Here is a 27,338-nt window from a genome sequence, read left to right as displayed (position 1 = left end):
CAGAAATAAATGCTTGTCACGGAAATCAAGTTTATTTTCCAATAGGTCTTATAGTTTTAAAATTATACGTCAAAAACAAAGTCGGGCTTATTTTGTCGGGCTTAAAATTTATACCTGCAAAAACTGACACTCATTGGAATTGGATGAAAATCACAGGATATACTCAAAATTGAATGCTGAATCCGGTAAATTTGTTCTTTTTTCCATTAAGTCAATCGTTTATGAAACACACGGAATAATTGAAAACACTAGCGCGCCAGTACGCTACGGCGCAAACAAAATGCCACTAACAGCACTTTGTTTTCTTTTATTTTCCAAATGGCAGGGTTAAGGAGAAAATTAATACCCGAATCGAAATCAGCGATCAATTTTGATTATACTGTGTGAGTTTCATCGAATTCCACGAGATTTCGTTTTTGGCCGATTTTGACAAAAGTGGGAAGGCTATAGCCTTCTCACTTTTTCATTTTTGGCCAAAATTTAGATTTCATTTTAAGTACATGATTCCGATTCACAATTGAACCAGAATCACAAAAATTAAGTTTATTTTTACGTTGGACTTATAGCTTTTTAGAAAAACGAATAAAACAGGAGAGAAGTTAAGCCCGACAAGAAAAAGTTGGGCTTACCGACTTTTTCATTTTCTTTCAAAAATCAAGATATAGCTATAACAATACATGAATTTGATTCAAAATTGAATGAAATCATAAATGTATCGTAATTTTTTTCATTGGGCCAACAGTTTTTGAAATGCATTGATTATTGGTTCTGCCTCGCGCTAGCGCTGATGCGTACTGGCGCGGCGCTAACGTTGTGTTGAATATTCGCTGTATTTCAAAAACGATTGATTTGAAGCAAAAACAAACCACTCCATCGAAATCTCCGTTTAATTCTACTTGTACTGTGTGATTTTTATCGGATTCTAAGAGTTTTTCTTTTTTGCGGATTTTGACAAAAGTGGGAAGGCTATACCCTTCTCACTTTTTCAGTTTTGGTTAAAATTTAGATTTAATTAAAAATACATGATTTCGATTCAGAATTAAATGCTAATCACGGAAATCAAGTTTGTTTTTCAATAGGCCTTATCGTTTTTCAGTTAAACGTTAAAAACACTGAAAATTTTGTCGGGCTTATTTTGACGGGCTTATTTTATCGGGCTTATTTTCTGTTATGGCTAAATTTTTAATTTGGCTTAAATACATCTTTTCGATCGGGAATTGAATGACAATTGCGAATATTAAGTTTTATTCTTCCATTAGGCATTTTCCATTCTATTTTTTCAAAAAAGTCAACCGTTTTCGAAATACACCGTATGTTTGTGCGGCATCGCACTAGCGCGACAGTACGCTACAGCGCTAGCGTCATGCAACACAAATATTCCGTGTATCTCCAAAACGGGATTTAATGAAATAAAATACAATTTTTTCGGAATCAGCATTAAATTCTGAGTGTATCATATTCTATGATTTCCAAAAAAATTCCAATGAGTGTCAGATTTTGCAGATTTTTTAGGAAGATTCCCACGGTCGTTTTTTATGTTTATTTCACAAATAGTTAGTTTGACCACAAAACAAATGCATTTTCCGAAATCAGTGTTAAATTTTACATTATAACAGATGATTTTGATCAAATTCCGGAAGATGTAAATTTTTGCTGATTTTGACAAAAATGAGAAGGCTCTTGAAATTGGAAAAAAAACGAAAGGAAAAGGTTGATTGAAATCCGGTTGTCCATGGGCACATGTGAATAGGGTTTTGATAGAATCCCCATCAGGAAATTCAAGTTTTAAATTAAAATAGGTCATATCTGACAACAAAATGAAGCCTAAGTAGTTTGTATGCAAGATCATTTATTGACGACAAAACGCAAGTTATGGACACGACATACAGTAAACAATCATGATTTAGTCTACAGGGCCGATTTAATAGCGAAGTTAAATCCCAAACTGTATGTTTGTTTTAAAAAAAGTGATTAAAAATGAAAGTGATTAAAAGGGTTTGATGAAGAGTGAAACAAAACACTTGTCTTTGTTCAAGAATTGTTGGGGTTAGCAGCAGCCAGCGTTTCCACATCGGGTACCACACCTGAAGTGCTTCCTGCTACAGTCGCCGTACTAGGTGCCGTAGCCACAACAATTGGCTGTGGAACTACAGTAGCTGTAGCTGTGCTAGGGGTAGTGACAGTTGGTGCCGGCGTCGTTGCTGTTATCGGTGCAGCGGCAACGGATGTAACGGTCACAGTGGTAAATGTCGTCCCAGGAGTCAGAATTCTGGTTTGTCCACCGCTAGAGTTAGGCCCTGCGCGGACTGCCAATGATACGGGCTGGCCACTCTGTAATGCAGCAGACACCTGGGAGAGCAGGGCTTTCTGTTGAGCATCGGTTCCTCCAGCCACTTTCCATGTTCCAGCAGCTAATGCAGATGCTAGGCTGGGAGCCATGGTACCACCCGTAGCAGATGCACTTAACGTAGCCACTCGCGTCGTTCCGCCCGCCGATCCCGGTTGGCCTGTTGTGACCACCTACAAAATCAACCAATAATAATTAAGAAGCTTAGCCCGAAATGTCCAATTCTCGTATTATACCTGGATAGTCTGTTTCAATCCTTGTTGGGAAACAGGAATAACTCTAGCCTGAACCGTTTGACCTTGCTGATTTTTTGTAAGCAAACCCGTCCCGCTTACGCCAGAACCAGAGCTTGGCGAAGATACCAAGACTTGGGCATTACCAGCCGTTACTTGCCGGATGACTTGCTGCAATTGTTGCATCGTCACAGTGGTGCTCATGGCTCCCGGTTTTGAAACTGCAGTGGCCCCTCCAACTGTAGTTCCACCAGCTGTAGCATTGGCCCCGACGGGCTGCACCAACTGAACTGTTCCAACCGCGGTTGCCAATTGCTGGCCAGGCACTCCTTTTACCGTTCCTAACGTGACAGTCTATAGATGAAGAAAAAAAAAACATTTACTAAGATCCGGCGATTGACAAGCTCTTTTAATTTGTTTTCTTTACCTGTGCAAGATGCGACGTCTTTGCTTGCTGTTGTTGCTGCGTTTTACGCTGCTGGAGCAGTTGATGTTGTATGGTGAGCTGTCTTAGCTGTTGCTGGGATGCAGTTCCTGCTTTTACACCAGCTGCTGTTAATCCTTTCATCTGCACCTATAATTTAAATCCCATGCTATTCATGCGATTGCCGATTTTAATGATATATTGCAATTGCAGTACCTGAGGGAGCCCGACACTTATAGCGGAAACTGGAATCGTCACGCTGGGTGCTCCGCCCATAGTGCCTGGTGTAGAAACGGTCTTAACTAGCGTCGCGACTTGTGGCTGACCGCCAGCCGCTGGAGCCGTTTGAACCTGGAGACCAGCCTGTGCAAGGAATTGAGCTGTTGTAATCCCGGTAGTATTTGGGCCTGCCCCAATCTGGACAGTCTGCTGCTGTCCTAGGCTGGCTTGAAGATTGGAAGAACCAGCATTGGCGGCAGCGACAGCTTTCTGTTGCTGTTGAAATTGTTGTTGCCGTTTGATTAGCGCTGCCATTTCGGAATCGGTAACGATAGCTCTGGCCACAGTTCCTCCTTTTCCGAGTAATGCAGCAGCAGTTGCATTTCCTTTAAGGAGCTGTGTTCTTGCTCCAGTTTGGGTTTGACCTGAAAAGAAGATTCAGAAAACTTTTAAGTAAGAACAGAGGCACACCTTAGTGTGGAAGACTCACCGGCAATCTGTACGGTGTTCAATGAGCCTAAGGATGAAGCTGTTCCTGCCAAACTAGTGGCCACCGTTCCGACCAATGGGAGTTTTTGACCCGTCGTGGTTATTCCCGTAGCAGTAAGCTGTTGTGTGGCACCTGCAGCCCCAACACCACCAGCCGTCACTAATTGAAGTTTCTTCAATTGTTGCTCTTGTAGCCGCTGTTGCTGTTGTTTAGCCAACGCTTGTTGTCGTAAATACTGTAATTGAGTCGGTGTAATTGTTTTGGTTGCCCCTGTCGCCGGTGAGACTACTGTCGTCCCCCCTGTCTGGACTAGCGTCACAGAGGCTCCTTTATTGATACCAGCCGCCGTAGTGGTGACTGTGTTCAACTGACCGGCCCCTGAGACGGCTATGCCGGCAGAAGCCAACATCTGGGTTGCGGCTTGGACTTGGACGGCCGTCAAGTTTCCAACGGTGACCACAGTCTGTCCAGCAGCCGAAGTGCCCGACATTAGTGTACCTGCCTGTTGTTGGCTACGTACTGGGCTAGCACCGGTAACAACTTCTTGGACGGTCAAAGTACCTAACGGACGTTGTGTACGTATGCCAGTTGCACTCTGAAGTACAACTTGTTGCTGAACCTGCTATAAACGCGAAAAAATGCAACTTTTGTTTTATTTGTAAGAGGAAAAAAATGTTCATTACCGGCGATCCATGGATATTGGTACCACCCGACCCTTGCAACAGGAGCGTGTGTTGCGTATTTGCAGCCGAAGGTGAGGAAATTGTGTTAACGACAACGGTAGACCCCATTTGGCTCGAAACAGTTGCAGCTCCAGCCATAGGGTTGGCTGCCAAGGTAGATGGAGAAGCAGCGGACGTAACGCGGGCAGTAGTTATTGGACTGCTTGGCGTCCCAGGAGCTCCACTTACAGTAGGAGATGCTGTCGTCAAATTGGCCAATCTTTGTTGTTGTTGTTGCACCTGGACTTGTTCAGCCATTGCAACGGCTGCTTTTTGCTTCTGGGCAATTCTTTCAGCACGAACAGCAGCAACCTGTACTGGATTCAGCGGCGTATCATAAGAGATACCAGCTTCCTGGAGAACTTGCGCATGCTTTGCGTTCGTTGCATTCCGGTTCGCCGATGCACCACTGCCGGTCAACATTGATCTGTAAGAGGAAAACAATACGTAGAAATTTGACGTACAAAAATACTTTAAATATGATGAACATACCTATTGGTTGGAGCCTTCTTGTGAAAAATGCTCTTAAGCGTTTCGAATTTCTGGTGCCAAACAGTCGTGAAGGAATTATTCCCGTCGGCTGCGAAAAGCTGAGACGTTCGCATTTGCCTATTGCCAGTTTTGGTGGGAATTGGAGGTTGCTGGTAAACGAAAAAACTTCACCTTAAACAAATTCCAAGGAATAATAAAAGAGTGACACGAAACCTACCAGGGCTTTAGTCTTTTTTATTTTCTTGGGACTGGAATCGATAGCGGCCTTACCCTCTTCCCTGGGTAGAATCACGTGGAAATATCTACAGGAAGACACATTATTAAATTCTAATCCTTCCGAAAAAGATTGAAAGGGGACCAACCTGTTCCGGCATTGCTTCGGCGAGCGGTAGGAACGTGAATAGGAATTTACCATATCAGCAACTAGATCCCAATTGGGAGTGTGTGCTGGGGTAAGAACCACGAGATTTAAGGGAAATTCAAGCAAGTTCTGCACGGCTTGCAACAAGATCCAATCCTCGTGAATGAGCCATTCCGGAGTATTTTCATTCTCCTCAATCGGACGAATGGGCAAGGCAGGTGTTTTGAGAGTAAGATTAGGCAGTGGAATGGGTGGCCTAACGATACCACGGCATTTTTGAAGCTTCAAATCGCGCCGCAACTTGGCTAAAGCAGGTGAAGGGCGATCGAACAACGAACGAGGAGCGTACACAGTTTCTTCTTTGCGAACTTTCGCTGGTCGTCGACCTAAGTTCGGAAAACAGGATATCGTTCAATTACATTGGTGACTTAGTTGTCATCAAATCGCAGTTTACCATCATCAGGTGGAACCTGGTTGACGGATTCTTTACGGGGACGTTTCAATTCCTTTCTTACGTATACGGGGGGCAAGGACGCTTCGTCCATGATACGAGTCTCATACAAGTGACCCAGTGTGTAGTCCATGTAAACATCGCTGTCGTCTTGCGGAGGAGTTGGAGGGCACCATATCTTAAGAAGAAAACGCAAAAGCATGTTAATGTCCATCGATATCAAAGGTATAACTATGTGTGCCTCAAATAAGCTCTAGTCTACTAGTACCTGCAATTAGTTCATAACATTTCTTTTCGTTTTACTTTAAAGCGCTGCATGATTGAATACGCATTAAGAGACAAGAGGAAACAAAATTTACTTACCGGCATTTCTTCCAGGCCGTCCATGGATATCCACCTCTGTGAACCCAATTAGGATTACGTTAGTTAAAAGCCTACTGTTCCACTCGCATTATGACAAATTTAATCTGAGTTTCCTATGTGTTTTGTGGCTCAAAAGTGCCGGCTTTATTTCTTGAGCTCAGTCTCAGGTTTGGCATGGCAAAACTCTCAGTTTTGGTGTCATCTAATTTTCTTTCGTTTGAAATCTTTTACGTAGGAGAAATGGAAGACAGAGAACACAAAAGGTTTCCAAGTGCCAGTGCCATTCCAACGAAATAAAGCTCGCACTTGAAGCAAGAATTTCTTTTAAGGAATCAGGAATTGGACATTTTTAAATGAAAGAAAGGGCCCAAACGTTAAACAGGTCTCCTTTTGTCTTTGCATAAGTGTGCAAGACACCAAAACGAGGTCACACAATGCAAAACCATTTGGTAGAGCGAGAGTCTCAAGAAATAAAGATTCAATAACACGTGGGAAGGTTACATTTTATTTCCAGACAGAAGACAGAAACAAAACGAGCTCGTTTTTTAGTTTTAAAATGAATGGTATCAACAGTGTTCGGTGATTGAGATGGGTTGGGAGGTTAGAGAAAAATGTCGCATTTCACTTAAGTCTTGAAGATGGCAAGTAAAAAAAAATTATCACAAAGCACCCTTTGTCGACTGCCATACGAAGAGACAGAGGCTCATTTCAACTTATTACATCCAGATCGGGCTCGATGTCTAAATCAGGTGAAAGCACGCGTTTAACCTTTTTACTAGGTACGCTGTTTTCAGGATCGCAACCGTTGGAAAAAACTTCATTGGCAGGGACAGGACTGCACTCATCTTTGACTTTGTTCGAAGCCGTTTTAGGACTTGGAATAACCTTGGCGCCAGGTAGCAAAGGTTTCACGTCCAACGTCCACAAATTGATGTTTACTGTGCCGCGAGATCTAGTTCTCGGACTAAGCGCCTTGGCACTGTTTGACAGGGATGAAGCATCATCTGAAACGTCAGGCGTAGTCGAGTCGCTTTTCAACGAAACGCGAGTTCGTTTCCGTTTAGACTGCTCTGGTGTCACGCATAGCTGGCTATCATCTGTCTCAGCAACATTGGCATCCAACGAACAATCAACTACTTCCGCTTTCAACACTGTTTCTACGCTCCCTGCTTCTCTAAGTTCGTTGCTTACTTTCAAATGATTTCTTTTCTTTCTCCGAGTGGGTGCTCTGACGCACGAGACGTCGGATGGAGTACCAACAGACCGATTTAAATTAGACTTAGACCTGGGTCTACCAGGCTTTTTTTTAACCTGATTGACAGAATCCTGGTGGGCGTATGTGAGTAATCCATCGTCGGGCTCCAATGTTACACCGCCGTTAGAGTCGTTCAGCACTCCTCGTTCGTCGTCATTCCCGGTTAACGTTGCCAAACGTTTTAGCTCCCAGGCTCTCTTCTGTTCCTCAATTTGAGCTTCGGCCGCACGGAGCTGTTCGGCACTCCAACATTCTTCGCTGCTCTCCATATATTTCAGAGCGTACCTTTCGACTGGTGTTAGCTGTATAATGGTTCAAGAATGTATAAATTTTATGTGATTTCAATTAAATATTTTCTACACCTGTTCTTCAATTTGTTGAAGTTCAACTTCAGCTTTGTTAATTTCAGCATCAACAACGTTATTCTCACCGTCTTCACCAGACACTATTGGCGCTGACTCGTCAAATTCTGCCATTTCAGCAGCAGCTTCCGCTCGAACGATGCGCGCAGCTGCAACGTCCGTCTCATCTTCTGCAGCAGCAAGCGCCGATTCCAAAATGCCCAAAGCAGCTTTGTTGGGAGCCACTTGACCGCCGCCCTCAGATACGTTGTTTACAGAATTAACAGACGACGCAGTTGCATCACTGTTTTCTGTTTTCGGACGATCCAGCACTTCCGCCATCCTTTTAGATGCATCCGCTTCATTAGCATCCACTTCAAATAGGTCGTGAATTGTTTGCTGTTGGAAGTTAATAAAGAAGGAGTATAAATTTTAATAAATAAATGAAAAATAACAGCAGTTCGACGAATTTAAGACTTATTTACATTCCATCAATCAAATCGTTTAACTCTCAGGCGTTGAAATTTTAATTGAAATTACCTTTTTGAACGTTGCTGCTGTGAAATTGCCGCCCTCGATCGCTATATCGCCAAGCAACCTTTTTTGGTTGGCCTTTTTCAAAATATTTTCCTCAACTGTTCGTTCACTGATCAATCTACAAAGAAGAAAAAACATATTACAGGGATAATGAGATAACTCTAATAAAATCATATACGAAAAATGCAGAATCGCTTACCTGTAAATATGCACGTCTCGTGTCTGACCAATGCGATGACAGCGATCTTGAGCCTGGGCATCCATGGTAGGATTCCAATCCGAATCGTAAAATATGACTGTATCAGCCCCCGTGAGGTTAACGCCAACACCACCGGAACGAGTAGACAGGATGAAGCAAAAAATCCTGCGGTCGGCGTTGAAGCGCTCCATCAATACCTGAAAAAAGCGATATTTAATTTATCAGTGGAACATTTTTTTCCGAGTGTTGGTAGTATTCTAGAAGGTAGATTTCACTAATCGAAATTACCAGCTGGTACGTGCCACATTTTTCTAGCATCACTGCAAAAGTTATACCTCATCTTTAAGGGAAATTACTAATCGACGATGCATAAATAGGAAAATTTATAGCTCGGAGTTTTACCTGTCTTTGATCGACGCGGGTGGTGCCGTCCAACCTCAAGTATATGTGCCCATGGTGGTTAAGGAAAGCCTCAAGCACATCCAACATCCGTGTCATTTGTGTGAAAATAAGCACACGATGTTTCCCCGTCTTCAAGTGCCTCAAAAGATTATCCAACGTTTGCAGTTTTCCTACACGAAACAGAAAGCAATGTGTCCCGTAATCAATCACATACCAGACGTAACTTAGGTTTAATTACCGCAATCATATTGTATGAGACGAGGATCTGGAAACTGGGTCATCATGGCAGACTGGATTGGATGCAGGATGGAAGCAAGAGGAGACAATCTTGTTTTTACATCATATTCTCTTTTCTGTTGGCCCCATAGCTTAGAAGGAGGAGGATGGGAGGCATGGAATACAATTTGTGGAGCTGTCACAGCAGGGGTGTACACCACGAACCTGAATTTCGAAAATTGTCATCAATAAAATGTTTCACTGGTAAGGGCAAAAAGAACAGAAACTGATACCAACCTTTGAACTATATCTGATAACTCATCAATATACTGCTCAGGGGTATGCAACAAATGCCTTATTGCATCTGTTTCAGACCATAGAGATTCGTAATTTCGTCGGCCCACGAGAGGTTCAGTGGCTTTCAAACACTGAAGATAACAATCTCCTCGCCTCGAAAAAGGGAGCTCCTCTTGGAGTACTTCACGATCACTTTCGTGAACACTTGACGATCGCGTTTGTGATGTCGTTGTTACCGCTATGATCACGTCAGACCCCCAGATTGGACTTGCTTCGCATTTAATTTTATTCAGCTTAGCAAGGAATATCAAACGATCGCGTCGCTCTTGCCGTTTCTTTTCGTCAACAGGGTTCTGAAACACAAATCAATGAATTAATTTCCTTTTTGTTTTATCAGCGACAACAATGGATACTATGGGCTAACTCTCCAAAGATCTCCAAGACTCTCCAAAGAAAAAAGACGAAGAGAAACTAAAAAAAGGTCGATTCTTACGTTTTTGAAGAGACTGCGGTCATAACTCCATTTACTGCTTCTCTTAGATCCATTGGGATGTTCAGGCCCATTTTGAGAAGCACGCTGTTGCGGCGCGATTGCCGAAACGAGGGGAGGTGTGCTTGGCTTGATGCACATAGCGCTCGACGAGCTGGAAACCGCTATTAGGTTACGTAGATTGGAACGCAACCCTTTCGTTGAAAACAAATCAGTTAATTACTAAACAAGATGTTCAAATAAAAATTTAAATTCGTGATAATGCCACAATTTTGACACAAATTATACTACAATTTGTAAGCTAAGCTTAAACTCGATTTCAAATTATGTAATGAAACCGAGAGTTATACTCGCAATTTTTCTTTAGCGTTCTAATTCCATCGTGCTCAACAACGTCAATCAAACACGACTACTTGAGAACGCAAGTTTAATTTAATATTTTTGTAATTTGGGACTTACCGGCGTTTGAAGCGCTGTCATTTTGGTTAGCTGCAACATTTAGGATTTGTTGGGCGACAGCCGATGACAAATTTAATCTACCATCTCCGGATCCAGAATTTTTTTCATTAACACTATCCTTTGAGGGTACATCCGATGAGGATGCCACAGTTGAAGCACTAGATGAAGAATTTGTATTCATCGCTCCTGTTGGCTGCGGTAAGTGAACTTGTAACGGTGGACGTGTTAGGGCTCCGCTGGTGGCAGCCGTGGCCGCGGAAGAGGATAGTAAAGGGGCAGGAGCTCCAAGCCGAGGTTGCTGAGGAGAAGCCACGCCCCCAGCATTTCCAAGCACAGAATTAGTGCCTGGTCTGGACACCACTCCCACTGCAGGGGACGGTCTTGTTACAGGGACACCTCTCCCTGCACCCTGGCCTTGGTGTGCTTGTGGTTGCCTGTTTGTCGTAACGTGCAAACGCAGCTTCCCTCGAGGACAAAGAGGGGGGAGAGGGGGTGCTCTATCGATCTCCTCAATCAGCTTCGCAGGCACTTGGAACTTTCGGATCCTGTGAGCTGTATAAGCTGTCATGGTGAACTCCAAGTCAAGAAGCATCAGATTCAACGTATGGAGATTTATGTGCTATAAACGGTAGAAACGTTAGAATACAGAGGTTATATAAGAGCAACTCAAAGCTGGACAAACATACCTCAAAGGGATTGTAGTCAAGGAGTCCATAAACGGGTGATGCTGTATGGTAAACGATTGAATCCATTTGAAAGGGCGAAACAATAGGTCGAGGCTCGAAAAGGTTCGGATGATTGCAAACTTTTCGCAACTGCATGAGGACATTGATAACACTTAAAAGGTTGCCCGTTGATAGAGTCTCTTTTGTTCTGTAAGACGAAGAAACATGTTCATGACAGCAGCGATCAAAACCTTCTTACAGAAAGAAATTTACTTGGCTTTGGACATAAAGTCGTCGTATAGGTATCGCTGCCGTTTTGACAAGCGGCACATAACGACATGTTCATATTTTTGAGGCATCTGTTTCTCAACTTCGCTTTTTAGTCGGCGCAGAATAAATGGTCTAAGAACCTACAGTTACGTAAGAATTTTAGTTTTATGAATACAGGACTTCTGGCCAAAGAGCGATGAAGGTCTGCACATACCTTATGTAATCTACGAATGATAGACTCGTTGTACTCTGCATTGCCTTCTATCATGCCTGTAACGGGATTGGAGAACCATTCTCGAAAGTCCCGATGAGATCCAAATATGTCGGGCATCAGAAAATGCATGAGTGACCAGAGCTCCATCAAGTTATTCTGCAGAGGAGTGCCAGTAAGAAGCAGCCGTCTAAAAAAGATACAAAATTATTGTTTACTTGAAATTAATAGAAATAATTCCGAACAATTACCGTTGGGATTGAAAATTCAGAAGCAATTGCCACCGTTGTGACTTGAAATTCTTAATGTTCTGTGCCTCGTCAAGTATGAAATATCTCCATCGTTTTCGACGGAAAGCTTGGTGGTCTTGAATCACAAGTTTGTAGGAGGTAATGCAGACGTGAAATGCATTAGGTTTCGTCCAACCTAATTTTATCCGAGGAGCCCAAAATGATTAGTTTTTTTTTAAGCTATCGCTTTTAAATGTCACCTCATACCCATTCGCTTCTGACGGCGATCTTTTTGACTTCCGTAATAAGTCAAGATCTTAAACGATGGGCACCATTTTTTGAACTCCATTTCCCAATTGAGCATGACGGAAGTCGGTACAACGACGAGATGTGGTCCCCATATACCTAAATATATACCGCTGAATAGAATTATAATCCAATTAAACATCGTAAAGCATTCGTACCCTTTTCACAGGCTAGCCATGCTAGTAGACCTATGGTCTGAATAGTCTTGCCTAAGCCCATTTCATCAGCTAAAATGCCGTTTAGTTTCCGTTCGTACATAGCAGCCATCCAATCGAGGCCAATATGTTGGTACTCTCTCAGGGAGTGTTTGAGCAAGAATGGCACTTTGGCTATCACCTAAGAAGCAAAGAAAAGGAGAGAAAAATGAGTTACGGGTTTAGGTTAATATGCATCATAATTCAAGGTTTAACGGTAACTCTTAGGGCTAACACTCGCAATTCAGAAACCCGATGCTGAGACCAATGGAACTGGCCGTCATCAGGAATGTAAAGCGTGCTAACACTAATAGTAGATGGGTTTACCTTTGTAGATTCTAACGTGTTGCCTTTTGGCTGAAAGCTTTCGGCTAGGGCGGCGGCGTCAGATAACTTAGAGGTGGCAACATCCTGGCCACCAAGGGAATCATCCAAAAGAGATTCAATCCCAAGACCTTTCTTTACATCTTGATCGACTTCTATATTGTCTTTTGAATCGTCTTCAAACTCAACCTCGGAATCCGATGCACCCGACAGACCTGAACACGTAAATACAATCTTTGTAATGGAGAATGTAGTTGCATGTAGGAACTTGTAAAAGCTACCTTCCGAATCACCAATGTCTTCGCCTCTCTCTTCTTCTTCTTCTTCCTCCATATCTTCGTTATCGACAAGGTTGGGATTAGGGTTACCACTATACTTTGCCAGAAGCTTTTCTAGAGGCATGTCTTTTTCAGCTTCCAATTCCATCAGTTCATCGTCTCTCGATTCTTCCTCCTCCTTTTCAGCTTGATCAATTGTTTCTTCATCATCCTCATCGCTATCGTCCGAGTTTATTTCGAACTCGTCGTCAGAAAATTTCTCCTAATAACAATTATCATTTTTAAATAACTAAGTAACTTAATAAAAAAAATTACGTTGTAACACGGTTTTAGTTCTTTAATAGTCGCTTTTACCTCATCAGTTCCGTCAGCATCAACTTCGCGTTTGCCTAAACTTTCCAGGTACTCAGGCGGAAGGTTATCAAGGATATCTTCGAGTGGAATTTCAGATTCTCTTTTGAGAGCATCGATTTCTTCCTTTTCTCTGTCATTGTTTTTGGCTGCATCGACGGAGTCCAGCGTTTCTTCCTGTGCTATGGTTTCTTCATCATCCGTAGAAGTGGTGTCATCAGGTTCAAACTCATCATCAGATTCGCGTAACCTTTCTGCTTTCACTTCGGTGACCCGCTAAACAAAGAACAATGTAATGCTACTCTTAAGTGTTTTCTACATGGGAACTGAAAGCTTTACCTCTTGTGGTTGCTTTAGACCTTCGGTGAGTAAAGACGAATACTTTTCGGTTTCATTGACGATGAAATTAAGATGTTGATCTAATACTCGTTTCCGCTTTTCCTCTAAACGAATCTGTTGCTTGTATTCGACCAACTAAATTGGAATTTGCTAACGTTAAATCATGTACGAAGCGTTGGTGAAACGTAAGAAATTTTTACCTTTTCAACATTTGACCAGAATGTACGAATTTCTTTTGCAACAAAGGACGCGATTTTTCTAAGTCTCTGTTCTTCTTCCTTTTCGGCTTTTGCGGCAGCGGCCGCCTTATCTTGAAAATGCTTCAGAACCATCCTGCCACACTATTAAAAAAAAAAGACAATGATTGGGAACTTAAATTTTCCTTTTTCTTAAGTACCTTTCTGGCAGAATTCTTTTTCCACTTGCGTTCCTGAGCAAAATCAGCCGCAAGCCAGACCATTTCTTCCAAAAGATAGTCCCAATGAGACTTAGCTCGGGGCGGTTCTGCTACTTTAGGCAATCGTTTTTCAGACCACAATCCTTCGCGCTGAAGTTCTGCGATCCGTTGGACAACATGCGCCTCCTGAATTTTTGTGTTGCATGAATTTCAATTGATATTATCAATACAAAGTTAGGAGATAACTCAACGTGATCACATACCTGCTTTGCTTTTTCTACAATTTGTTCTGGAGTCATGACAGTAGTTGGTGGCCTTCCAACTTGTGGTGTCGTTGGCGCACGAAGAAATGTTGGAAGACTTGCTGACACAGCATTTTTTGATGGCACATTAGTTGGTAGTTTGACTGGAGTGCTTGTTTTAGTTGCAACTATGGAAACAGAATTTTTTTGTCCAGGGGATTCTATAAAAGCAGTATGGTTATTTGATGTGATTATACAAGCAAATACTTTATTTACCAGTTGTGTTTGGCGGGATAAACAAAGGAGAATCTTCTGCAGCTGGGATTTGAAGTTCGAGAGGCTGAGTCTTTACAAATTCAAAGTATGCAGTTGGGGGTTTCCTTTTCCAGCTCAAGAAATCCATCATGTTGCCACCACTCTGAAGGAAGTATAATTCTGACAAGACTTCTTGGAATTTTTCCTTGGTCTGAAGCCCCATTGCAATGTGGTGATCCTTGACTCTCTTTCTAAGAGACTCCATTTTGTGATCTTCAAAATTATTTGGCAAATCAACAGCAGGCATTCTGCAAAAATATTTAAATAATGATCTAGAATTTCAGAAAGAAGACACCCCAAGATTTCTGTTTAACTGATAGCACCATCTTCTACAAATACTATTCCAATATGAGGTACTAAGAGTATGCTAAGGAAAAATAGCTACTTGCTATTTTCTTTTTTTTTTAATTAAAATTTCAGGATAAAAGTTTTTACGTATATAATTTAGTTTTCTTTTTCAATTGATCAAAAATTTTATCGATTTGCTTGAACCACGCTATCAACAACAAAAGAGACACGATGATGCGTCACTAGGAATCGACGGTTGTTTTTCTGACGACTTACCTTGTACTTTATCTGGAAAAATCTTGATTCAGGACAGCAATCCAATTTGAAGAATTCGAACTATGTAATTGGAAATAAACGCAAATTGATCTCACTATTCCTTGTTCACAAGGGTCGACCGGCATTTTAGGACAAATACATATATATATCCCCTCGTACCATAGAGCGACCAACGCTAAATTGAGCCCCTTTGGTCTGCCTAGGCCGCCATTGGGGTAGCTGGGAAATGCCATCTACGCTGCCCTCTGGTGGCAAAACATTTCGCTTACTCATCGATCAATAATAAGCTATCGATAGAAAACAGCACTTCATAAGTTGATGGGAAAAAAATGAAACGCGTGTATTTGTGAGGACGAGAGTTTGATGCGCATTGCACCTTACAGCAAAAAAAAAAAAAAAAAGATAGGACGAAAAAATTTTCATTAAAAAACCCTCTCTCTCAACCGTGTAGACGGTGGATCACTCGATGCCATAAATTTTAAGTGTACGATCCATACTGACAGATGCAAGGGACTGCGCATGGTTACCAAATCGGACACCCATTGCTAGAGCAGTATGGTCATTGAAGGTTTTTAGTGTTTCCCACTGTTTGCAGAGATAGACACGAACGTCCGTGCCAGCCACAGCCAAATAGGTACCGCTTTGATCGAAGCATAGATCCTTAACTTCGTAGCCTTCGTCAAGCTGAATCGTCTTGAAGTTCTTTAGTTTGCGCAAATCCCAAAGTTTGACACAAGAATCTTCAGCAGCTGTGGCTAAGTAATAGCCGTTTTCCGAGAACGATAATGCAACAATCGGACCCGAATGACCTGCTCTCATAAAAAATGAAAATTATTTAGAGCCATATTCATGTTATGCTTTCTAAATATCTACCTGGAAAATTGGCAACGTTAGATTGCTCTTTCAAATCCCAAATTTTAATCTGCGAGTCCTGTGTGCCAGTTCCAAAAATAAGTCCGTCGGGATGGAATTGGGCCGTTGTGAGTGGGTTTCCATCAGTATCGGCTACTTTAGTCAACAATCGTCCAACCCGAATATCAGAAAATGCCCAATGCTGATCCAGGGAGGTCGACAGTACGTATTCTCCTGTTGCATGAAGTGACAAGCCTGTTACCGGTCCATCATGAGCACGAATAATGGCAGATTGCGAAGAGCTGGTTATATTCCAAACGCGAATGGTGGCATCGGGGGATGCCGTAATCGCTACTTCCTGTAAAACAGGCAACATCAGAATCCTATTAAACAAAAATAAAAATAGTAATATTTTTGACGAAAATACCTCTTCTGGATGATAAAGTACTTTGGTCACTTTTTTTGTATGTCCCTTGAGGACAGCCACAACCTGTTCGGTATCCTTGTTAAAAACAGTCGCGCATCGATCGTTACCTCCAGTCAAGATATGTGAGGTATCGGCCGCATGAACATCCATCGTCAGAATTCCAGGCATACTGGCGCTGTGCAGCGCCTAGAAAAGATAATATGTTAAGTTCGAATAAGACTACAGGGGCAAACTGTAATTACTGGATGAGATGCCAAAATTTTGTATCCTTTTATTGCTTCTGCTGTAGCCAAACCTTCAGGCATAGTTTTGCCTCTACGTTTTCGTTCTTGCGTAAGAACAGTGGCCTTATCTTGTAATTGTGAAATAATTTCTGGTGTTAGTCCGGCTGCTTCAATGGGCTGTGCTGCAACTCCTCCAACTTCAGCCTAATTCGTAACAGTTTGTCAATAATACTACAATCTTATTACTATTTTTTCAGGGGTGGGGGTTCTTTCTTACTGAGGTAGCAACAGAAGGAGCAGTGACAGCAGCATAGCCAGTATGTGGCTTCAAAGTTGCAAGTGCTTCTCTAGCTGTAGATACCTCTTTGTGGAGGCGTGCAATAACACGGCATGCTGCATCATGTTGATACAAGGCATGGCTGGAATAAAACAATTAGGCTAAGTAACCTAAATGGCTACAAATATGATTTCTTAAATACCTCAATTCTTGTCGAGCAGTTTGCAACTGTTGCCTCAAAGTGAATGAATTCAGCATTACAGCATCCCATTCATCTTGTAAAGATTTCAGTACTGCTGGAATGCTTGTTGCAGATGGTACTTTGGGTTTCACAATTGGAGGTGCTAAACACAAAATTAATAGGCAAAAGTTGTTGAGCAAAAAAAAAGCAAATTTTTATACTTTTTATTTCAATGAGTTGGTCAATGGTTATTTCTTTTCCGTTCGTGGGATCGACTCCATTATCGGCAATATACTTTTCAATCAGTCGACGTTCAAACACCGATCCTGACACCGGCGAGACCACAGGGTGCTCGGGAACCTCGTTGGACACTAGAAAAAACAAAAAAACAAACCAAGTTTTGACTACCATATGATTATATCTATTTGTTTTTGGTATCATCATTATGACAAATGAATTATGAAGTATTAATTAAAGATTTAATTTTATATTTACGTGAACAACAGAGCGCCATGGTTAAAATGTGCGACAAAATGCGGTACAGTGGCTTTCGGATATACTAAACAGAGGCTTAACTACGGTGTTCAGTTCAGCGCTTCATTCGTCGATTCGAATACGAGCCGTTTTTCTTTCAAAACAGATCATTACGTAAATTTTTTTAAAATAATTATTTATATTTAAAGTTCTACAACAAAATATATTTCTTATGATAAAAAATAAAATTCTTCTAAATTGTTCTTTTAAGCTAGTGATACAGTGGCAACGTTGCAAACTCTGAAAAGCCGGCCATTTCCAAGCATACCCAAGCGTTATTAAGTTTGATCGGAACTCACCTTGTCGAGGAACAGAAAACACTCATTTATTGTTATTCACATAAAGACCGAAAATGACTTCTCAACAGAAATTTCCTGGAAAAGAGGGTGGCGATAGCTCAAACGAGCAAGGGTAAGAACATATTTCTAAAAATAGTGTTGACGTGTAAGGCTGTCGAGAGACCTGAGGCCATGACGAGATTGACGCCGTACCTCAAGCTGCTCGTGACCTGGCATAGATGTGCATTTGATGTAATTTTGCCTTTGCTTTCAGTAAAATGTTCATAGGAGGCTTAAGCTGGGAGACGACTCGCGACAACTTACTACGATATTTCAGCCAATATGGTGAAGTAGTTGACTGTGTGGTGATGAAGAATCCAGAAACTGGAAGATCAAGGGGCTTTGGGTTCATTACTTTTGCTGATCCAAATAATGTTGGTTTGGTTCTCCAGAATACACCCCATATACTTGATAACCGTACAGTAAGTTCTTTGGAAATAATACTTTCTTTTTTTTTTCCTTGCACCACTTGAGCGGTGATAAAAATTTTAAACAATTCTATCTCCTTTCGCTGTGTTGCTACATTGAAATGAAAGTAATTGAACAAAAAATCACTTTTGGGATTCCAGTTCAATATCTTCCTACAACTGTTTTTTAAAATTAGAGTTCTTGTTTTTAAACTTAACCTGTTATTTCCCCTTGTAGATTGATCCCAAGCCATGTAATCCACGTGCTGAAATGGTGCGCGCTCCTCGTCGGAGTATGGGGACAGGCAATGGATACAAAGTATTTTTAGGCGGGCTTCCATCGAACTTGACCGAAACAGATCTTCGCAACTTCTTCTCCCAGTACGGGAAAGTTACTGAAGTCGTCATCATGTACGACCAGGAGAAGAAAAAATCACGAGGTGAGTGTTTTTCCTTTATTAGTGGGCAACTCAGTTTAATTAAATATCGCGTAAGTGAACTACAAATGTCCTTCATACTTTATGTGCGATGAAAGTGTAAGTGGCTATGTTCCGAAGATTGGATGGTTTCGTTTAACTGTGCTAACGTTAATAGTGTGGTTATTTTATTTCCTTAGGTAAGCAAGTGGCTAAGTTCCTATCCACATTTACTTCTACTGCTCAAAAGAAAAGTTTCTGATACTTTTAAACAGTAGATAAGATGCCATTAAGAAACATGGGAGGGTGGAATACAAGTGACTGAATATTGGTGTACCCTTTGGGTTGCAGTCAATATTTCTTTCATGCTCACTACTCTAGAACTTAATGCTTCTCAAAGTATTAGATTTATTTCTCTCCAAGTATTAGAAACCCGGTATCAAACTCATCAACTCTGCAGTCAAAGCTATGGTTGGCAAATAATTTAAGTCAGGCCTGTCCCAAGCTTGCTTTGAATGATTATTCATGAGATGAAAGCAAAGAGTAGCAAAACATAGTTGTTTACGCGTGTAATAAGCAATTTGGAAAACCTTGGGACAGGCTTTGGCTTTTTGACCTTTGAATCGGAGGAGTCGGTGGATCGCTGCTGTGGTGAACACTATGTTTCAATCAATGGAAAACAGGTATTCTATCATCAAACAAACAACCAATGTCCCTCTCCCTTCATTCTTTGTGAAAAAATGGAAGTCGGAAGTATTAATAATCAGGGCTCACCATTGTTTAAACCTCGCCGACACTTGCTCTTATATTTTAAAGTTTGTTAAGAGAATGTATCCAACCGTCGTATTAAGCTGGTGTCTGTACTAGTACATGTAAGAGAACAATAGATAACGCTAATCAATAATGTAACAAGTTAAGGTCGGTGGTGAGCTCTCTTTATTATATTTAAAAGAAGAACTGCAATTAATGGTGTTAATGTTAGAAATAGCATTGATGACTACAAGAAATAATAAATCGTTTTGAAATGTAGGTTGAAATCAAGAAGGCTGAGCCCCGCGACACTCGAGGATCATCCGCTGGAATGAGGCGTGGAGGACACAATGGTGGATGGGAAGGTCCCGGCATGGGGATGCATGGGGTAAGCTCACCTGTCACTGAAAGGCTTTTAATCTGTTATAGAATTGAAATAATTGTTTTCCCCGTTTCCTTTAGGGTATGGGACCTATGGGTGGCCCAATGGGAGGACCGATGGGTCCGCCCATGGGTGGCGGATATCAAGGATGGGGTGGACCGGCAAATCAAGGAGGTTACGGATATGGACCCCAAGGTGGATATCAAGGATGGGGCCCACAAGGACAATGGGGAGGTTATGGAGGGGGTCCAGGAGCCAGTTATGGTTATGGTAATGCATTTATTGTCTCTCCTCCAGGATATATTTCGAAGATAAATTGGCTGAGATTTCCTAAATAGAAGTTTTCCCGTGAATTGAATTGTTTTTGGTACCGAGTAGATGAATAAAAATAAGAACGTATTAAACCATACAGGCCCCCAAGGTGGACCGCAACAAGGTGGATACAACAACTGGAACTGGGGTGGACCAGGCCCTCAAGGAGGTCCTGGTGGCCCAGGTCCCAATGGGGACATGTATGGTAGAGGTCCAAATCCTACAAATGGAGGTCCTCCGGGTGCTGCTGCACCCACCGGTCCTGGCGTCCCTGGAGTGAAAACAGAGCCTGCTCAGTATGGTGCTGGATACGGAACCAATGGTTATGGCACAGTAAGTAAACTTTTTTAGCTAAGAGAATAAGCATCTCATTTATTCTTATCGTTTTCTTCTTAGGACGTAAACCAAGGGTACCGAGGAGGTTACGCTCAGGACGCTAGTGCCCAAGGATACGGTGGTGGGCAAGGTAAGAAAAAAATTCACAATACTTGTTGAAATATAATTTTGGAACATCTAATATTCTCGAACTTTTTTCCTCTAAGGCTATGGCAATCCCGAAAGAGTTCCACCCCCTGGTGTAGCACCTGCTGGTAATGGAATCGGTGTTCCAGGAACGGGAGCAGGCACTGCCGGTCCTGGAGGGCCAGGTCCTCAAAGAGGTGGACACCATCACCAACCGTCGCAATCTCAATATCACCCGTATCGCCGAGGAGGTGTCTGAGAGATCCGTGTTCTTGTTTTTGTGTTTTAAGTTGCACATTGTCTAGCTATAAGCTGGATAAAAGTTTGAATGATGGCCAACGTATCGTGCATTCGGTGTGTTCTTGTCTGTATCGTTTCCACGTTTCTCTTTGAATCCCACCCTTACATTACGTTCTGAACCTGAGCTATTCATGACTTTTCGATGCATAACGTTCGAATAAAACTGTAGTTTATTAGGTCTTAAATTCTTGTTTGCAATTTTTTTAACTTTTTCCGAATCATTGCACATCCAAACTTCCGATTACACGATGCTTGAATTGCAGTTCTGCTAGTTTTTTTCTACTCGAGGATTATTACAATTTACCGTTGGATATTTAATAAACTGATAGTTGATCATAGAACTTGTCATTGCATTTCATTTCTTCATAGATGGCCACCGTTTTACTATGATGAAAGATCGTCTGCAAAGTTTTCTAGAGCTGTTATTGAATCATACACCAAACAAGAAAAGGAATTATTCAGTGGCAGTGCGAGTTTAATTAATTGTTAGGCTTCCTGGTGAACAAGAAAAATGACATCGTTAAATCTTTTGGTGGGTTATGGATCTGATGAGTCCGACACTTCAGAAACAACCGAAAACATTGAATTGCCATTACCTGAAGAATCTGCAACAACAAAGAAAACTAACTTTTTTCAAATTGTTGATGATAGTAGTAGTGGGTAAGGAATATTTCCATGAGAGCTGTAGGCCATATTCTGAATGTTTCTTTTTTAGGGATGAAGATCAAACAGATGATTTTTCTTTGCAGGATAAATATTCAAGAAACTTAAAGAACCCTTTTCGAAGTTCAGAACCAACTGTTACAAAACATTCTGTCTTCACAAATCCTTACAAGGAAGCTGAAGATGCAGAAAAAGGAACACTTGAAAAACATGTGAAATTTGCACCTAAACTTGAAGATGTTAAAGAAATAAATGGAAGAAAGGTCTGTTGGAACTACAGAAAAGGTAGATGCAGATTTGGATCAAACTGTGTCTTCGCTCATGACTCAGAATTGTTGCAAAAGAAACAAAAGCAAGTAGATCCTTTGGAAAATAGCATATGCAGCCCAGACTTTGATGATAGCACTGGAAACCCCACAATATCCCAAAACTCTAGATGTTCAACAAAAAGACATTCTGGTGATCAGATGGGCAATCCATCGGAGAAAAAAGTAAGACTCCATCAGCACCATTAAAAGGAATTTTCAAAGCAAAACCAATATGTACTTGTTCAAATAATCCACAAAGTGTTCAGTTTTACTACTGCAAAAATACAGTGTTTGTATTTGTCTAAGAAAATGAGGGTTAATGATATTAATACTACATGGGATATAATGCACTTGTAAAGGATAAATGAAGAAAATGTAACATGGTCGCTCAGTATTGACGGCCAGGTGCTACAATTTGTCGGTGACAATCGTTTAGTAGACTAGCTAGTAATTGTAAAACGAGCGTATTGCAACTTTCTAGTTACAAAGCAGCAGTAAGAAACCTAGTTATCATGAGAGTCAAGTGTAGGCTACCCATTACTATTCCGTTTCCTTATCTTCTTCTTTGTCGTATAACGTGAGGGAGTCGATATATTGAGTTGAACAATTTGAATAAGAACTGAGACTCATGTAGCAATCAGATGAATAGTAGGTTGCTTGTTGAGCCCTATAAACCGTACGTGCTGAAAATTTAATTTTAAACTCCATTTACGTGTGGCCCCGCCCAGCCATTGGTTCGAGGGCTTCCAGTCAGGTCATCCTCATCATCGGCTGTTGGTATTTGATTTTCCGATATGAAAAAGGAAAACACGTATCAGTTGAAATGTATAGAAACTAATTTAAAAAACAAAACAAAATGGAAACAGCAGAAACAGCGATACTGTAGGAAAAATAGTGAATTGCTAAACAAATTTTGTGAATAAAGATTCCTATGATACACATGCATCTGATTCGAGCATTAGCCATCAAGCTCGATGATCCTTACCTCAGCCCAATTCCTCGTGCAATTCAGCTGAGTCAATAATTTAAAATACGGAACCTTTAATACATCATTAGACTAAATGCAATTTTTATCCCACTGTCTATCAAATCTCCCCTTGGACATTACGAAATTCGACCCAATTTTCGAGCAAACAAAAACATCGTAATTAACTAATCATTACCATTGAATATTATTGCGTACCTGCTAGTTTGAAGCAGAACTTTTTATTATTCAACCATTCCTCTTTAAGAGAAAGGTTGTACATAGAGTGGGTTGGGTCACCCGTCACATTACCGACGATGTCGAGGAAATCGGGCAACTTATGAGCTTGGAATTCCTCCAACGACTGTGTCGTATATGTTTCCAACAACACTAAGCCATGGCATCTGTGATGAAGAGTGTTTTCTTGTAAATTGTTTATATTGGACAAAATCCAATCGCTAAGTATACCTTGGATGGCAAGGCTCTTTGTAAATATCCAGTTGAAAATATTGGTTGTGGTAGAGAAAGCAGCGTCTTTTCTTTAAAATGGTAAGGTGAAATGGATCGCGTTGCTCTAGCATGTTAGAGTAGTCTCTGCTTGTGATTTGCGTCTTGATTTCTACCACTTGACCGCGTACTTCGGGTCGACGTACTGTTAAAGTATAGCTCCAACGATCTACCAATATCGCATGCAATCAATACATGCTCACTGCAGTTCAATTTTTTGTGATCTAAGATCATGTAACTCACCTTTTTGACCTCTCTTTCTTAATCGGGCTTGGGTTTTCTTTGAATTTGTTTGCAAGTAGTCATGAATGACATCAAAGTCTTCAAAGGGAGGAAACTTACTATCATCAGGTAGCGAACGAACCAGAAACTTTAACTTCCTTGCGTTGGTTTCCAGCCGATCACCAGTATCCAGGCCCATCCGCTGACAAACAGCCTGCATTTGATTATAAAAGATGCAGTGCTAATAAAAATAAAAACTCATGTTTAACATACGCTTATCATTCGACGAAGTTTGGTGTCAAAATTAGTCGAATTGTCTATAACATCAAAGTAAGGATGACCAATCCAGGCTTCAGCCGCACGATCGTCCAAGGTGTGGGCTAAATCAAGATTTTCACTTCGACAAGAATGATCCTGTTTTGATTAATGTAAAGAAAAAAAATACGATCACATAAAATAACAAAGCGCTGAAGATTCTTACAGCTATGCAGCATTATTTTACCTCGGTGGTGTAGAAGTCCTCAGCGCCTTTAGCTGCTGACACCATGTGGATGATTTGATTGTATCTCGTGTCCCTCAGTTCGACCGGATTCCACCCGTTTGTCTTCATCAGTTGCTCCCAAACTTCTTTTGAGACAACTAAACGAAATAAAAAAAAAAAATTTAACAAAAGGCACGAATGCAGTCATGTGTGGATCATTTACGCAAGATATAGGAATTAACAAATAAATATAAAAGGACACCATATCTCGCTATCTAAGGCATAATTTAACTGTTACACCTAACTGATAAATGTTCTATGCCTGTTTGTCAGACTAATCAGAAAAAACATCACAAGGGTATTTCTTCTGCGTTACTGAACGTGTTTCGAATAACCTTCAGCAGTTTTGTTTATTCGACATGAAACTTACGATTAACGAGATCAAGGGCAATCGCACTAAGTCTACACGCCCAACTTCCAATTGCAATCAGTAAACCACAGAATTAAGGTCTAGTCGCAATAGTTATTCATGGAAAGTCTGGTTAAATCATTTAATCTGCATAATGCATCAGCAATCGATACTGTGCACTTGCATTTTCCTTTCGTGCGTGTCTGAAGAATAACGCAGTTGCTGCACGAACTGCACATCTCGTTTCCTTTAGTTTGATACCTTTGCGGTTGATCGAAGGTGAAACTAGATCACTCGTATTAGTTTACCAGCATGTCCCTATTGCAATGGTCAATCCAACTATTTTTCCCACAGCTATTGTAACTTGACATTTCAGTTTAGAAGACGAAACGAAGACGAAATGTGAATCATGTAGAACAACTTACAGGCGGATGCGTCCATGGTTCCTCGGTCGCAAATGATGATGCAATCACGGTTGAATCGTTCAGCCAACGCAAAGAACGTGTTTTCCATTTGAATCATCGTTTTCAGCAAATTTTCTTGAAACATGATAGCTGCGTTGGAGAGAATAAAGTGAAATTAAACTTTGGTTGAGTTACACTGTGTTAACTATACGGTAAACAACAGTCTCATGGCCAATCAATACGGGATGAATGTATATTTGATCGCGTCCTTCCGATATAGTGACATACGATCGGTAGGGACGAGATGGACCATCAATGATTCAGTTCGATCGCCCCAATATGATACGCGGATGATACATGATCGGTGAAAGCGGATAACGGGAATCGACTAAACTTCGGGTAAGGCGCATTCATTTAACCGTTAATATTTTGCAGCCGGTTCCCATCGATAACAAATCGCAGTGAAAAGGCTTTGCTTGCCAGCAAATTAGACCCTAACATACGAGGTTCGTATGTCATCTTACATGAAGGAGCGATATCCAACCCATCCATAAAGGAAACATGGCAAAGTTTCGCAATTTTTCCTATCCTGATGTTCACAATACGAGAGGAAACAATTACAAACCGTGCCAACGAATACGGGGAACATTAAAGGCATCTGCTGCATTACGTCAATCGGAGAATATGTAGAGGAACACCATCCGGGCACATTATTGGCAGGTGACCATCTTCTCCCTTCAACCGAGAAAAGGAAGAAAGAAAGAAACTAAGAATGAAATAGAAAACAAAAGGGGGGCTCGCGAGCCATGCTGACAAACACGTTTACCCAGGCAGCTCCTTCAACCAGCAGATTTCCCGACGCACGAAGGCTATTTTTACCCTTTTAAACTTAACAATTCGAAAGCAGAAACACGGACTACGGCCGATTTTTGTAAAGGAATACAGTAGCGCTGCTGACATCGATCAGAAAGGACCCAAGGTTTTCATTTCGCTTGCCCGTATAATGGATCGTTAACTGCATTACTTGACCCTGAGCTTGAGCCTAAAAAACCACTATTGCTATCGTATACTTGTTTTTTAGTCACATCAATCACATCATATGACAGAGTATGAGCACCGTTCCGAAATTAAAATCCGAGTAACAATTCATGAATGCAACACACGAGTCTTCAAGAATCACGAGGGACAAAGGGAAAGTAACTAAATTTAGAAAAAACTAGAAAGAATTGCATCTTACCATCTTCAGGCGACAGATCGGCAAACTTCACTCCGCCACTAGATGAGAAACGAAGCGTATAAAAAAAATGCTGAAAATATTGCTTAGAGATAACATGCTAGGAGATTATTTTAAATACTACTGTAAATAATAGGCGGTAAAGGCTAAAACGTTTGAAAAACGCCCAACGGCGACATGCGATCTCATCGCAGGCAACTGATTAACCAAGAACAAATGCCGTTGATTCTAACCTGAGTAAAGTTGAGGCAGTTTCAGGCACCCTGAACACCTAAAATGAAAAATAAATAAATAAAAAAAAATGACGATGTACTAACGTCAATAAAATAAACTCTACGCCCCAGTAGAATACCTTCCATCCCAGATTTTCAAAGAAGGTGCACAGCCTCGACTGGCCGGTTGTTTTCCCGCCACATGGGCCTAAGTGAATTCAGTGAGCAGAGTTAAGAAAAAACAAAAATTTGATTTGGCTATTCTCTTAAATTTTTAAGGCTCTACTTGAAAACGTAATTTATGAAATATTTCAAAATACGAAGCCAACAAATATTTGTAAAACGAAAAATCAATAAAAGTCTGGCAAGCATCGACAAGCCCCTGTCGCCCATGCTGCACTAAGTTGTAAGCACGTGCACTAGGACGTTTTCCTTTGAAATTTCACATTTTTTTACCTCCGGTCAAGACGACTTTATAAACACGCTTCGATTTGGCACTGGCAAGTTCCATTTTCGAAGAAATCAGCAAAATTCTGTTCCTGAACTATTATTAAAAGAGAGTAAACAGGAACCGCCACACCACGGATGGGCACTGAAGAACAAAAACGAGACCGATCGGTTTGAAAGATCAGACACAAATAACACGTCTAACAGGAAAACTAGCCATTTGTGTAAAACGGACAGGCAAAAGTATTTCGTCAGATTTGACTACGATTTTTGCCTCACTCGACGGAGTAAGAAACTAGTAAAAGACTCCTCTGGCTGTCCGAGCCGTTTTGAGCCGAGCTGAGAACCCAGCTGATAGCAAGGAAATCCAAAGCCCCCCCTCCCATGCCTCCTGTAGTAAAGCCCGCCATCCAGTAGTGGCCATCAATAGATTGTCAAGGACGTAGCCATTGCCCTCTGCCGTCAAATGTTAGAACGAATTAACCGGTAATGTTTCTGAAAAAAAAAATGCTTTGTTGCGTTCGATGAAATTAAATAATTCAATTAAGAGTCAACAGTTAATATTTTTAACGTAAGAAAAAACACGAAAAATGAAATAAAACCAATTGCTGCATGGAAATCGATATTGAAACTATCGACTA

At 41.2% G+C, this 27,338-nt stretch overlaps 5 protein-coding genes across 8 annotated transcripts in view; 2 read left to right on the top strand and 3 right to left on the bottom strand.

Annotated features, from left to right (window-relative positions):
- Positions 1-22,127, top strand: part of LOC130691166 (uncharacterized) — a 78,788-nt gene extending 56,661 nt beyond the window's left edge. The window contains exons 2-3 of the mRNA XM_057514077.2: positions 21,293-21,506; positions 21,562-22,127. Of these exons, the coding sequence (XP_057370060.1) occupies positions 21,358-21,506; positions 21,562-22,024 (612 nt within the window). The 5' untranslated portion in view covers positions 21,293-21,357 and the 3' untranslated portion in view covers positions 22,025-22,127. The remainder of the gene's footprint in view (positions 1-21,292; positions 21,507-21,561) is intronic.
- Positions 1,526-15,213, bottom strand: LOC130691176 (helicase domino-like). Of its 2 annotated transcripts, none has more exons than XM_059496399.1 (35): positions 14,985-15,213; positions 14,382-14,668; positions 14,127-14,326; positions 13,864-14,049; positions 13,667-13,807; positions 13,467-13,601; positions 13,131-13,403; positions 12,780-13,038; positions 12,502-12,713; positions 12,139-12,316; positions 11,942-12,079; positions 11,696-11,870; positions 11,448-11,634; positions 11,237-11,373; positions 10,985-11,171; positions 10,299-10,917; positions 9,843-10,033; positions 9,350-9,702; positions 9,075-9,277; positions 8,837-9,006; positions 8,435-8,631; positions 8,239-8,353; positions 7,720-8,097; positions 7,414-7,659; positions 6,103-6,138; positions 5,743-5,917; positions 5,290-5,674; positions 5,145-5,229; positions 4,928-5,076; positions 4,397-4,862; positions 3,714-4,335; positions 3,221-3,648; positions 3,008-3,154; positions 2,584-2,934; positions 1,526-2,520 (listed from the first exon to the last, which is right to left on the bottom strand). In XM_059496399.1, exons 2-35 carry the CDS (start codon positions 14,665-14,667, stop codon positions 2,032-2,034), a joined length of 8,499 nt encoding a protein of 2,832 aa, XP_059352382.1. In that variant the 5' UTR covers position 14,668; positions 14,985-15,213; the 3' UTR covers positions 1,526-2,031. The 2 variants fall into 2 exon arrangements, with proteins under 2 accessions (XP_059352382.1, XP_057370070.1); XM_057514087.2 differs by having other exon boundaries at positions 3,714-4,332.
- Positions 15,306-17,548, bottom strand: LOC130691135 (pre-mRNA-processing factor 19-like). The gene is made up of 8 exons (XM_057514041.1): positions 17,441-17,548; positions 17,167-17,316; positions 16,967-17,108; positions 16,765-16,906; positions 16,506-16,691; positions 16,264-16,449; positions 15,858-16,194; positions 15,306-15,793 (listed from the first exon to the last, which is right to left on the bottom strand). Exons 1-8 carry the CDS (start codon positions 17,457-17,459, stop codon positions 15,444-15,446), a joined length of 1,512 nt encoding a protein of 503 aa, XP_057370024.1. The 5' UTR covers positions 17,460-17,548; the 3' UTR covers positions 15,306-15,443.
- Positions 17,714-21,031, top strand: LOC130691182 (heterogeneous nuclear ribonucleoprotein 27C-like). Its single transcript, XM_057514091.2, has 9 exons — positions 17,714-17,890; positions 18,032-18,239; positions 18,463-18,664; positions 19,241-19,323; positions 19,671-19,778; positions 19,853-20,042; positions 20,185-20,417; positions 20,481-20,550; positions 20,627-21,031. The coding sequence occupies exons 1-9, from the start codon at positions 17,832-17,834 to the stop codon at positions 20,803-20,805; spliced, it is 1,332 nt and encodes a 443-aa protein (XP_057370074.1). The 5' UTR covers positions 17,714-17,831; the 3' UTR covers positions 20,806-21,031.
- LOC130691141 (TRPL translocation defect protein 14-like) lies at positions 22,079-27,046 on the bottom strand. Of its 3 annotated transcripts, none has more exons than XM_057514047.2 (11): positions 26,707-27,045; positions 26,391-26,458; positions 26,272-26,309; positions 26,042-26,079; positions 24,826-24,954; positions 24,013-24,149; positions 23,784-23,924; positions 23,532-23,724; positions 23,250-23,457; positions 23,001-23,185; positions 22,079-22,588 (listed from the first exon to the last, which is right to left on the bottom strand). In XM_057514047.2, the coding sequence occupies exons 1-11, from the start codon at positions 26,759-26,761 to the stop codon at positions 22,515-22,517; spliced, it is 1,266 nt and encodes a 421-aa protein (XP_057370030.1). In that variant the 5' UTR covers positions 26,762-27,045; the 3' UTR covers positions 22,079-22,514. The 3 variants fall into 3 exon arrangements, with proteins under 3 accessions (XP_057370030.1, XP_059352405.1, XP_057370031.1); XM_057514048.2 differs by lacking the exon at positions 22,079-22,588 and adding an exon at positions 22,789-22,829 and having other exon boundaries at positions 26,707-27,046; XM_059496422.1 differs by lacking the exons at positions 26,272-26,309; positions 26,391-26,458.
- Positions 27,047-27,338: the final 292 nt, after the last annotated feature.

This window comes from Daphnia carinata, chromosome 1 (assembly GCF_022539665.2).
Source record: "Daphnia carinata strain CSIRO-1 chromosome 1, CSIRO_AGI_Dcar_HiC_V3, whole genome shotgun sequence".
Lineage (NCBI taxonomy): Eukaryota > Metazoa > Arthropoda > Branchiopoda > Diplostraca > Daphniidae > Daphnia > Daphnia carinata.
This window is presented reverse-complemented; position numbering and strand designations above follow the sequence as displayed.

What these genes read in the sequence shown, in the direction of transcription:
- LOC130691141 (XM_057514047.2), bottom strand. Translation starts at nt 26,761, where the DNA reads ATGGAACTTGCCAGTGCCAAATCGAAGCGTGTTTATAAAGTCGTCTTG. An exon ending in ACTGCCTCAACTTTACTCAG is followed by an intron (nt 26,080 to 26,271) that starts GTTAGAATCAAC and finishes TTTCTCATCTAG; the next exon opens with TGGCGGAGTGAAGTTTGCCG. An exon ending in AAAGAGCCTTGCCATCCAAG is followed by an intron (nt 23,186 to 23,249) that starts GTATACTTAGCG and finishes TCTTCATCACAG; the next exon opens with ATGCCATGGCTTAGTGTTGT.
- LOC130691182 (XM_057514091.2), top strand. Translation starts at nt 17,832, where the DNA reads ATGACTTCTCAACAGAAATTTCCTGGAAAAGAGGGTGGCGATAGCTCA. An exon ending in CCGGCATGGGGATGCATGGG is followed by an intron (nt 19,779 to 19,852) that starts GTAAGCTCACCT and finishes CGTTTCCTTTAG; the next exon opens with GGTATGGGACCTATGGGTGG. An exon ending in AGGAGCCAGTTATGGTTATG is followed by an intron (nt 20,043 to 20,184) that starts GTAATGCATTTA and finishes TAAACCATACAG; the next exon opens with GCCCCCAAGGTGGACCGCAA.
- LOC130691176 (XM_059496399.1), bottom strand. Translation starts at nt 14,667, where the DNA reads ATGCCTGCTGTTGATTTGCCAAATAATTTTGAAGATCACAAAATGGAG. An exon ending in TTGTAGAAAAAGCAAAGCAG is followed by an intron (nt 14,050 to 14,126) that starts GTATGTGATCAC and finishes ACAAAAATTCAG; the next exon opens with GAGGCGCATGTTGTCCAACG. An exon ending in CTGAATTTTCAATCCCAACG is followed by an intron (nt 11,635 to 11,695) that starts GTAATTGTTCGG and finishes TATCTTTTTTAG; the next exon opens with ACGGCTGCTTCTTACTGGCA.
- LOC130691135 (XM_057514041.1), bottom strand. An exon ending in CCAACTCATTGAAATAAAAA is followed by an intron (nt 17,109 to 17,166) that starts GTATAAAAATTT and finishes TTTTGTGTTTAG; the next exon opens with CACCTCCAATTGTGAAACCC. An exon ending in TACTTTATCATCCAGAAGAG is followed by an intron (nt 16,195 to 16,263) that starts GTATTTTCGTCA and finishes CCTGTTTTACAG; the next exon opens with GAAGTAGCGATTACGGCATC.